This window comes from Mercenaria mercenaria, chromosome 17, assembly GCF_021730395.1.
Source record: "Mercenaria mercenaria strain notata chromosome 17, MADL_Memer_1, whole genome shotgun sequence".
Taxonomy (NCBI): domain Eukaryota; kingdom Metazoa; phylum Mollusca; class Bivalvia; order Venerida; family Veneridae; genus Mercenaria; species Mercenaria mercenaria.
The window spans coordinates 19468701-19481268 of NC_069377.1; the positions used below are offsets into that span (position 1 = coordinate 19468701).

At 35.6% G+C, this 12568-nt stretch overlaps 1 protein-coding gene across 1 annotated transcript in view; it reads right to left on the bottom strand.

The window, feature by feature from the left end:
- Positions 1 to 12170, bottom strand: part of LOC123535601 (uncharacterized) — a 251998-nt gene extending 239828 nt beyond the window's left edge. Inside the window, exons 1-3 of the mRNA XM_045318314.2 lie at positions 11666 to 12170; positions 7419 to 7564; positions 2812 to 2906 (exon numbers count right to left, since the gene is read on the bottom strand). Coding sequence (XP_045174249.2) covers positions 2812 to 2906; positions 7419 to 7564; positions 11666 to 11849 — 425 coding nt within the window. The 5' untranslated portion in view covers positions 11850 to 12170. The remainder of the gene's footprint in view (positions 1 to 2811; positions 2907 to 7418; positions 7565 to 11665) is intronic.
- Between the last annotated feature and the right edge of the window lie 398 nt (positions 12171 to 12568).

The window sequence follows — 12568 nt, forward strand, 5'->3', positions numbered from 1 at the left end:
GGAGCAGGGTATTGTGCATCACACATCATCTCATTATGGGCAACATTTGTGCCAAGTAAAATTAAAACCCCTTGTCGGAAGACAGAGTAAGGGATCTGACAGGAAAAAAAAAACCTCTTGAACTTTGAACTCCAAGTGTGAACTTGACATATGTGCCAGAGGTCTGGGTTTTACATAATGACATATCATCTGATTATGGGGAATAGTTGAGCAAAGTAATATTACAATTATTTGATGGATGGAAGAGCTCTGGACAAGACCTGAAACAAGAGCCTGTTAAACTTTGACCTCCAACTGTGACCTTGAACTTTAAGCTAGGGTTCTAGAATTGTGCAAGACAAATCCTCTTATCATAGGGAACATTTGTGACAAAAGATATTAAAATCTCTTGATGGCTGGTTGAGTTAAAGACTGCACAAAAAAATCCTGTTTACCTTTGACCTCCAAGCATGACCTTGACCTTTAAGCTAGGAAAGTTTTTCAAGATATGTTGTCTCATTATGGGGAACATTTGTGCCAAGTAATATTAGAGGACAAGGAAAGCCTGACAATTAGTCTATTTCATATAAAAGTCATCTTCAAAACTTTCATAATGCTGAAAGAATTTTTAAAATCGGACCACTATTGAAAAAGTTAAGGCAGTTTGAAATTTAAGAAAATTGCTGATCATGAAAGCAGCCATATTGTGTGTTTATGACGTCATTTACACACTGCTGAATTCTTTATCTTGCTAATAACCTTTAAAATAGATTAATTTAATATGTTTCTTGAGTGTAAAATGCAAAACATGGTAATTTCTTTCATTATAGCTGGAAAAAGTAGAGAAATTATTTTACTGAAATAAGTAAATACAATTCAAATAATTATGTGTCTAGAAATTTAATAAATCTGCCATTTTGTTTTTTGTTGCCATGGAAACAAATTGGTGGCCAATTTGATGAAATATCTAAATACTCATAACTTTCTCATTTTTAAGTCGGTTTTGAAAATTCTTTCACTTCTTAAAATGATTAGAGAAATCCCAGCAGATGGAATTAACATCAAAACAACATTACCTTTCCCTTTAAAATTTTGTAATGGATAACAGAGTTATGAACCTGAAACGAAGTGCAGACAGACGGAACGGTAGGCAACTGGTTTTCAACCAGAAAAAATGGCTTCCTTTAAACTTACTTGTACTGAAAAATTATTGCTATCAAAATGTTTCAACACAAAATCTAAAGACAAGAGGCAAATATCACAAACCAATCTCTCTATATTACTGCATTTCTCTATAATGCTGCATTTATCTATTTTCCTGCATTTCTCTATTTTGCTGCATATACATATATTGCTGCATTTCTCAATATTGCTGCATTGATCTATATTGCTGCATTGATCTATATTGCTTCATTTATCAACATTGCTGCATTTCTCTATGTTGCTTCATAATAAACATTGCTTCATTTATCAACACTGCTGCACTTCTCTATGTTGCTGCATTTATCTTTATTGCTTCCTTGATCTATATTGTTGCATTGATCTACACTGCTGCATTTCTCTATGTTGCTTCATTTATCAACATTGCTGCACTTCTCTGTGTTGCTGCATTTATCTTTATTGCTTCCTTGATCTATATTGCTGCATTTATCAACATTGCTGCATTTCTCTATGTTGCTTCATTTATCTACATTGCTTCATTTATCAACATTGCTGCACTTCTCTATGTTGCTTCATTTATCTCAGGGTTTTTCTTTTGGCTAAGATAATTGGTGAAATTTGGCCCCATTCCCCCTTCTGAAAAGTATGTTTTTTTCTCCCCATTTTAACTCCCCCCCCCCCACCCACCGGACACATTTAATTGAGTGAAACTGATGTACGATGTCGCGCCTGGTTATATTCAATACCATGTGGTGACGGGTTTTATTCAATACCTAGTACTTTCCGCATTCATTTTGTTTTCATAGTTAAGTGTCTTGCAAATGGCTGTCACACAACGCAAGGCCTTATCTAAAAAAGATAGGCAAAAAATGTCTAGAGTCTAAGAAAATTGACATTAATTCTGTTAAATCAGAGCCTTCTATCTCGAAGGTACTTCCCATCTGTGCGGTGCATAATCGTTTTTGATGTGACATCTCGGCAAATCAAGAGAAATCTAGAACATTAATTTTCCGTTGACAACTTGTCAAAAAACTACGACTTTCCTTTTTTTTACACTCGTTTCTGGCATATTGTTATTAATATTAATTAGTCACTTTCTTGAATTTTAAATGTATTGACTAGAATTGTCATGTCATTTCTGTGATAAATATATCAGGGTTTACACTTTTTGTCATTTTTTGCAGATGCCAGATAGTTCAATTATGGCGAAAATGATTCTTTTGGAGGAAAAAAATACTCCTTATCAAATATTTGATGTTGGATTTGCCAAATGGTATTCTCCACCAGTGGCTAAAATAACCACACTATCCAAGATTCTATGTGGAATGGAACATGCTGCAAAAATTCCCCATTCAGCTCGTTCGCATCAAAATTTCCCCCCAGCTAAGGGCACTGACCCCTTTCCCCACAAAGTGGAGAAGAAAAAAACAGAATCTTTTTTGCTTCCTTGATCTTTATTGTTGCATTGATCTACACTGCTGCATTTCTCTATGTTGCTTCATAATCAACATTGCTTCATTTATCAACATTGATGTACTTCTCTATGTTGCTGCATTTATCTTTATTCCTTCCTTGATCTATATTGCTGCACTGACCAACATTGCTGCATTTTTCTACATTGTTTAAATGGTAGGACAGGAAGGAAGAAAATATCATTTTAATTTAACTTACACAAACACAATGTTTCCAACATCTGATGAAGGTGCCATCCAGGTAAATGTAACAGACGACTTCTCTGTTTTACTGTCATGTGACAAGGCAACATTCTACAAAACAAGAACAAGAGAGATGACATCACATGCCCCATTTGAAATCCTATCAGGACAAAGTTCTCTATAACTGAACATGATTTTTCAATTCAGTATCTGCATCAGCTTTGAAGATAGTAACTTGCATGTAAAACTTTAACCAGGATTTTCAAAAGGGGACATAATTTGGCCAAAATACATGTCAGAATTACGGGACTTGACCCAGTGAGGTTGTTAATTGACTTAGAAAAGATAAAATAAGTTTCAAAGCTATATGCCTTAAAATGATAGCCATATGAACTTGCATACAAAACTTTAACCAAGGTCACAGAAGATAGCGCGCTTGACTATTTCGATGCTGGATAGTGAAATTGGGTACATCTGAGGAAGCTGGAGCTGTCACTGGAGTGTTTAATGACTCAAAGTAGATGAAGATATTGAAAAATAGCTTAAGTCTCAAAAAATTAAATCAGTATAAAAGGAATATAATTCATGGAAAACTTCTGTCATATCATGCAGCTAATAATTCGGAACATCTATTTTAAGTTTTAATCAAATCTATTTAGTAATACTGGAGATACGGCAAAAGTGCATCGCAACTTGAACTGCAAATTCTATTAGTAAAAAGAGGGTATAAGTCAGAACATACTGGTGCCGGCATTATCAAACTTGTGTTGTATGATGTGAGTGAAGATGTGGAACAACCATTTTAAGTTTGATAAAATCCATTTAGTAACATCAGAGATATAAAAAGCATCAAAATTAAACTAATTCTAAGTAAAAAGGGAATGTAACTCATAAAACATTTGTGCCAGAGTGGCTGACCTTGTGCCATATGATGAGGATGAGGATCTGGAAAAACTAATTTAAGTTTTAATCAAATTCATTAAGTAATGACAAAGATATAGTGAAAGTGCACCAAAATTAACCTGAAATTCTAAGTAAAAAGGGGGCATAGTTCATGAAATATTGGTGCAAGAGTTAAGGCTCTTGTATCATATGATGTGGGTGATGATGTAGTACAACTATTCTAAGTCTGAATCAAATCCATTTAGTAATAACAGAGATAAAGTGAAAGAGCATCAAAACTTTAACCTGAAATTTTAAGTACAGAAGGGATAACTCATAAAATACAGGTGTCACAGTTATGGCACTTGTGTCAAATGATGTACGTGGTGGTGATGAACAAAAACTTTAAGTTTGAATCAAATCTCTTGTGAAACAACAGAGATATAGAGGAAATCCATCAAAATAAACACAAGAGGACCATGATGGTCCTGAATCGCTCACCTCTTCCCACGTGACCCAGTTTTGAGTATGAAGTCTTTTTTCTATTATTTGACATAGTGACCTAGTTTTTGAGCTCATGTGACCCAGTTTTGAACTTGACCTAGATATTATCAAGATAAAAATTCTGACCAATTTTCATGAAGATCCATTGAAAAATATGGTCTCTAGATAGGTCACAAGGTTTTTCTATTATTTGACCTATTGACCTAGTTTTCGAAGGTACGTGACCCTGTTTTGAACTTTACCTAGATATCATCAAGGTGAACATTCTCACTAATTTTCATAAAGATCTCATGAAAAATATGGCCTCTAGAGAGGTCACAAGGTTTTTCTATTTTTATACCTACTGGCCTAGTTTTTGACCAAACGTGACCCAGTTTCGAACTTGACCTAGATATCATCAAGGTGAACATTCAGGTCAATTTTCATGAAGATCCATTGAAAAATATGGCCCCTAGAGAGGTCAAAAGATTTTAATAATTTTAGACCTACTGACCTAGTTTTTGACCGCAGTTGACCCAGTTTCAAACTTGACCTAGATATCATCAAGATGAACATTCAGACCAACTTTCATACAGATCCCATGAAAAGTGTGGCCTCTAGAGAGGTCACAAGGATTTTTTATTTTTTGACCTAATGACCTAGTTTTTTATGGCACGTGACCCAGTTTCAAATTTTACCTAGATATCATCAAGGTGAACATTCTGACCAATTTTTATGGAGATTCATTCACAATTATGGCCTCTAGAGAGGTCACAAGGTTTTTCTATTTTTAGACCTACTGACCTAGTTTTTGACCGCACATGACACTGTTTCGAACTTGACCTAGATATCATCAAGATGAACATTCAGACCAACTTTCATACAGATCCTATAAAAATTTGGCCTTTAGAGAGGTCACAAGGTTTTTCTATTATTTGACCTACTGACCTAGTTTTTGAGGGCACGTGACCCACTTTCGAACTTGACCTAGATATTATCAAGATGAACATTCAGACCAACTTTCATACAGATCCCATGAAAAATATGGCCTCTAGAGAGGTCACAAGGTTTATTTATTATTTGACCTACTGACCTAGTTTTTGATAGCATGTGACCCACTTTCGAACTTGACCTAGATATCATCTAGATGAACATTCTGACCAATTTTCATGAAGATCTCATGAAAAATATGGCCTCTAGAGAAGTCACAAGGTTTTTCTATTTTTAGACCTACTGACCTAGTTTTTGACCGCACGTGACCCAGTTTCGAACTTGACCTAGATATCATCAAGATGAACATTCAGACCAATTTTCATACAGATCCCATGAAAAATATGGCCTTTAGAGAGGTCACAAAGTTTTTCTATTATTTGACCTACTGACCTAGTTTTTGAAGGCACGTGACCCAGTTTTGAACTTGACCTAGATATCATCAAGGTGAATGTTCTCACCAATTTTCATGAAGATCTTTTGAAATATATGGCCTCTAGAGAGGTCACAAGGTTTTTCTATTTTTAGACCTACTGACCTAGTTTTTGACGGCACGTGACCCAGTTTCGAACTTGACCTAGATATTATCAAGGTGAACATTCTGACCAGTTTTCATGAAGATCTTGTGAAATATATGGCCTCTAGAGTGGTCACAAGGTTTTTCTATTTTTAGACCTACTGACCTAGTTTTTGATGGCACGTGACCCAGTTTCAAACCTGATCTAGATATCATTAAGATGAACATTCTGACCAATTTTCATAAAGATCCCATGAAAAATGTGACCTCTAGAGTGGTCACAAGCAAAAGTTTACGGACGGACGGACGGACGACGGACACCGCGCGAACACAAAAGCTCACCTTGTCACTTTGTGACAGGTGAGCTAATAAAATTCTAAGTAAAAAGGGGGCATAGTTCATGAAATATTGGTGCAAGAGTTAAGGCTCTTGTATCATATGATGTGGGTGATGATGTAGTACAACTATTCTAAGTCTGAATCAAATCCATTTAGTAATAACAGAGATAAAGTGAAAGAGCATCAAAACTTTAACCTGAAATTTTAAGTACAGAAGGGATAACTCATAAAATACAGGTGTCACAGTTATGGCACTTGTGTCAAATGATGTACGTGGTGGTGATGAACAATAACTTTAAGTTTGAATCAAATCTCTTGTGAAACAACAGAGATATAGAGGAAATCCATCAAAATAAACACAAGAGGACCATGATGGTCCTGAATCGCTCACCTCTTCCCACGTGACCCAGTTTTGAGTATGAAGTCTTTTTTCTATTATTTGACATAGTGACCTAGTTTTTGAGCTCATGTGACCCAGTTTCGAACTTGACCTAGATATTATCAAGGTGAACATTCTGACCAGTTTTCATGAAGATCTTGTGAAATATATGGCCTCTAGAGTGGTCACAAGGTTTTTCTATTTTTAGACCTACTGACCTAGTTTTTGATGGCACGTGACCCAGTTTCAAACCTGATCTAGATATCATTAAGATGAACATTCTGACCAATTTTCATAAAGATCCCATGAAAAATGTGACCTCTAGAGTGGTCACAAGCAAAAGTTTACGGACGGACGGACGGACGACGGACACCGCGCGATCACAAAAGCTCACCTTGTCACTTTGTGACAGGTGAGCTAATAAAATTCTAAGTAAAAAGGGGGCATAATTCATAAAACATTGGTGCCAAAGTTATTGACCTTGTGTCATATGATGTCGGTGATGATGTGGAACAATTATTATTTTAAGTTTAAATCAAATCCATTTACAAATAAGGCCAGCATTTTTTTATTTTCTAGTTTACGGGAGATTTTTCAAAAAGTTTGGGTCGGGGTGGGGTGGGGAGGGGGGACAAATAAAAACAAGAGGGTCATGATGACCCTGGATCGCTCACCTGAGTAATATGAGCCACATGTTTCAAATGGCAAACTGATGCTAAAATATTAAGAAGGTAGATCAGTAGGTCAAATTCATGGTAACTGAAAGTCAGTTTTAAGATCGGTGTGCAAAACTGTACATGTCATCCAAATTTCAAGGCTGTATCTTAAAAAACAAGAAAGTAGGTGAGTAGGTCAAGGTCACAATCAAGTTATCCCTAATCACTTGGGGTCATCAGGAAATTATAATTAGTCTAGAAAATATGATCTGATAATTTTTGAAGTATTTTTTCCTATATAACTCATGTACCACTGTGCCTAACACTTTTGTTAAAAACATAACATTGTCTAAATTGATAGCTTTAAAAAAGACTCACCTTATTGGTTCTCTCGTTTGAGCATGGATTCCGTGTTCCTGCTGGATTTGATTGTATAGAACCATATGTTGTATAATTGCTAGCAATAGGACGTGGCTGAATTAAAAATCCTTTGAACTTCTGACTCCCTTTGCCTTTCAAAGTCACTAGAAATGGAATTTAGAAACGGCATTAATGTGGTATAAAAAGGCTAACTGCACCATTTCAAACAAGTCTACAGATTAACTTACTGCATGGATGTGATAGGTCAACAGTTAAAAATGCATGGAGCATAGCATACATATTTTTTGTTGTTATAGGTCTGAGGTATTTTCATGTCTCTCTTTCTCAAATATTTTGCATCTACTAATAACTTTCATTTTCAACATAATATACAGGGTATTAAAGGAGTGTTGTTTTTTTATACTGAATTTATTAAACAGATATAATAAAATAGTAAAATGACAAAATGATGCTGGCAGCTTGCTGGTACTATGTGTTGCAGAGAGAAACCTATGATAAAAGAACAACCAATTGGTAGATTTCCTGACTGGTGTCCAAGCAGAAATCTGATGTATGGTAGATTTCACCTCATCTCAACTATGCATGTCAACAAAAGTTATGGTGGCTACTGGATTCTTTTAATTTTAAAATTAATTCTGTGAACAGGAGTATTATTATGGCCTTACATTGCACGACTGAGTTTCACTGCTTGATAGAACAATTTATTTTGGTATAGGGACCTGTAAGGAAAATTTCTGTGGAACTGTTTTGAAATTGGACCAGCATTTCTGACATGAAGAATTTAAGGTTTATAATATAATTATACATATAGAGAAAAGTGATTTATACCTTCAGAGTCTGGTGGATATGTTTTTGACAAACCAGAATTAGATGAATAAACTAAGTATAGGGCCACCAAAGAAAACTTTGCTTTTGAAACTATGGCACACCAACAAAGAATAAGGCATCAAACTGGACTAAAACTTTTGTTTAACATCTCTTTACAATGAAATTAAAGTACAAGGTATGGAATCAAAAATATAATATCTGCCAGAAACCCAGATACAGCAAAACCAGGTGTTCAGATCCTAATAGTTGCTTACTATGATCATAGGAAGGTAAGGCAGTACTTCCAATTCTTGACATCCTAGAATCACATGCCACTCCCTGGCAGCCAAATGATCTGGAGGAATCTGGCAGAAGATTGCTCAAAGAAACATTGTGTCAAATTGTTTTGAAATTTGGCCAGTGGTTTCAGGATTTTATAAAAGTTTTCCATAAAGCCATATAGAGAAAACTAGCCCTAATCCTGGCTGCCATGTTTTGTACAAATGAACATGGCTTAAAACTAGAAATGTGTCCATGGGACACAGATGCACCCCACTACATGACATTAAAATGACAATTATTTCCTAGGTCAGGGGCCATAACTCCTACACGGCTGAATGAATCAGGACGCGAAACCCCAGGTGCACAACTGCACATGCTGACCAACATTCCTGTAAACTTTGGTGACTCTAGGTCAAATACTTTTGGAGCTATGTGCGACACAACATTAAAATGACCAATTTTTTACTAAGTCAGGGGCCATAACTCCTACACGACTGAATGAATCGGAAGCGAAACCCCAGGTGCATAACTACACATGCTGACCAACATTCCTGTAGTTTTGTGACTCTAGGTCAAATACTTTTGGAGCTAGGCGCGACACAACACTAAAATGACCAATTTTTACAAAGTCAGGGGCCATAACTCCTACATGACTGAATGAATCCGGACGCGAAACCCCAGGTGCACAACTACACATGCTGACCAACATTCCTGTAAAGTTTTGTGACTCTACATCAAATACTTTTGGAGCTAGGTACCACACAACATCCTCGGAAGGACTATCATGACAAGGGCTGTCCGTAAGACAGCGCGCTCCACTATTCGGCGATTTGACAGTAAACTAAATTTATGTCTCAATAAGAGACCTCTTCTTTTAAAGGAAGATACACCAAGATATAAAAAGACCCTACTACTCAGAGGGGTTAAAGGTCAAGTATGGAAGGGGTAATGATGATGATGGTAAAGATATATTTTGAGTTTCAATTCATAATATAGTTCCAAAGTCATGTCCAGAAAATGAAGTTTGTCAAAAAGTTTAAGTACGAAAGGAGCATAATTTGGTCAAAAATACAAATCAGAGTTATGGGGATTGTTACAACACATGCAGATGATGATAATAAAGATACATTTTAAGTTTCAAGTCTTTATCTTATATTGTACTAAAGTTATATCCAGAAAGCATAGATTGCCAAAAAACTTTAAGTATGAAAAGGCCATAATTCTGTCAAAAATACAATTAGAGTTATGGGGATTGTAACCACACATGCAGATGATAACAAAGAAATATTTTTTATTTCAAGTCATTATCTTCTAAAGTACCAAAGATATGTCTATAAACGAAGCTTTCGAAAAATTAACATGAAAATAATTCCAAGTATAACACCATAGTGACCTTGACCTTGGGTATAAAGGACCCAGCCCCTTCACATTCTTTGTTTGTATGCTGATCAATGTATATGTGAAATTACAGTAAGATATAAGCATTAGTAACAAAGATATGACAGAAAAACAAAGGTTGCCGAAAAACTTTAACCTTAAAAATAACCTAAGTGTAACACCTTGGTGACCTTGACCTTGGGTATATTGGACCTAAACCCTGCACATACTTTGTTTGTATGCTGGACAATGTTTATGTGAAGTTACACTTAGATATAAGCAATAGTAACAAAGATATGACAGAAAAACAAAGGTTGCCAAAAAACTTGAACCTTAAAATAGCCTAAGTATAACATCATAGTGACCTTGACCTTGGGTATAAAGGACCCAGCCCCTGCACATACTTTGTTTGTATGCTGGACAATGTTTATGTGAAGTTACAGTAAGATATAAGCAATAGCAACAAAAACAAGAGTGCCAGAATGTCACAATATATGCCCGTCACAGCAAATTTCTTTACACTAGCACCTGTATTTGCAAATGGAATTTTAATTTTGAGGTTGTTTACAATGATTTGTTTTTAGTAATTATTGTAATTCTTTTGTTTTTCACAAAAAAACTCCTTACCAGGTAGAGATACCTTAAAATACATCTAAAATTTGAAAGTAACATCTATGTTGTACCACAGAAAAGTGGTCTTGGTTTTTCCCTACGGTCAATTATAAAAAAGTTACAATGTAAGTTATTTATAGTAACAACTAAGGGAAGTTAATCTTAAAAAAAAATATATAAAAAAAAAAAAAAAAAAAATCCAATTTTTTTTTAAAGTCCATACAAAAATCCTTACGAGGTAGAGATAGGTCAAAATACACCTCAAAATTGGATGTAACATGCATGTTGTACTACAGGAAAGTGGTCTCGATTTTTCCCTACGGCTAGTAATAAAAAAGTTACAATATAAGCTATTTATAGTAACAACAAAGGGAAGTAATTCTTAAGAGACCTGCACATGACACTCCGTTTCATGATGGTGTACAACTGTGCCAAGTTACATCAAAATCCCTCCATGTATGAAGAAGAAATGCTCCCGACAAAGTCATTCTTGTATCTGACCTTTGGCCTCTAAGTGTGACCTTGACCTTAGACCCAGGGACCTGGCTCTTGTGCATGACACTCTGTCTCGTGGTGGTGAACATTTATGCCAAGTTATATCAAAATCCCTCCATGCATGAAGAAGAAATGCTCTGTACAAAGTTTTCATTCTTGTATTCAAAATCCCTCCATGCATGAAGAAGATATGCTCCGGACAAAGTCATTCTTGAATCTGACCTTTGACCTCTAAGTGTGACCTTGACCTAAGACCTAGGGACCTGGTTCTTGCACATGACACTTCGTCTTATGATGGTGAACAATTGTACTAAGTTTCATCAAAATCCCCCCATGCATGAAGAAGATATGGTCCAGACAAAGTCTGTGTACGCCGCCCGTTCCCATAATACTTCCCGTTTTTCAAACGGGCGTATAAAAACAAAGGTTGCCGAAAAACTTTAACCAAGAAAGCTCACGCCGATGCTGGGGCGAGTAGAATAGCCCCACTTTTTTACGAATAGTGGAGCTAAAAATGGACGCATCCTCACGTCCTCGCATTTGGAATCACGTTATCCTTGGGGATTAGTACATAACCTAGAAACTATAACCTAGTTATAGGTAATATTCAAGAACACACCATCAGCAAATTCACAAAATATATAGAATTCTCTGTAGAAACTAAATCATACCTTGTATCTGTTCATTTGCTGTATATGTCAATTTATCAGGTAAAAAAGTTATCTCAAATGGAGCTGCAATAGTCTGTGGCTCTCTATCATGACCTGGGCGCATGTTGTCACATCTTTCTGACGGTGGTCCCTTACTGTAGCCAAACACAACAGGAAGCATAAGGAGCACACATAACAAGTACATCTTCCCTCCGCTAAAATAATATACAAGTTGACAAACAATTCAAATGGTTATGACAGCTATATCTTATCCAAACATTAATATGACACTACAGTAGTAATACAATCACCTTTACATACCTGTATGAATACAGTACAATACTAGATGCCCACGGGCAACATGTCGAGCCCGTAAGCTGTCAAAAGGACTGGGAGTTGCACAAGACACTCCCTGTCTCATTGAGGCAAACATTTAAGCCAAATAAAAAAAGAGATTGCAAAAAGTTACAATATAAGTTATTTAAAGTAACAACAAAGGGACGTAAATCTTAAAAAATAAAATAAAATAAAATTCTTAGTCCATGCAAAAATTCTCACCAGCATAGATAGGTCAAAATTCACCTGAAAATTTGATGTAACATGCATGTTGTACTATAAAAAAGTGGTCTTGATTTTTCCCTATGACCAGTAATAAAAAAGTTACAAATATAAGCTATTTATAGTAATAAAAAAGGGAAGTAATTCTAATATCTTGCGCATGACACTCCGTCTCATGATGATGAACAACTGTGCCAAGTTACATCAAAATCCCTCTATGCATGAAAAAGAAATGCTCCAGACAAAGTCATTCTTATATCTAATCTTAAGCATCTACCTGTAACATGTTCATTATGTACACAAAACAGAAATACAGTGAATGACAATATTTGTCAAGAGAACACTCCATCAGATTCAACTTTCTAT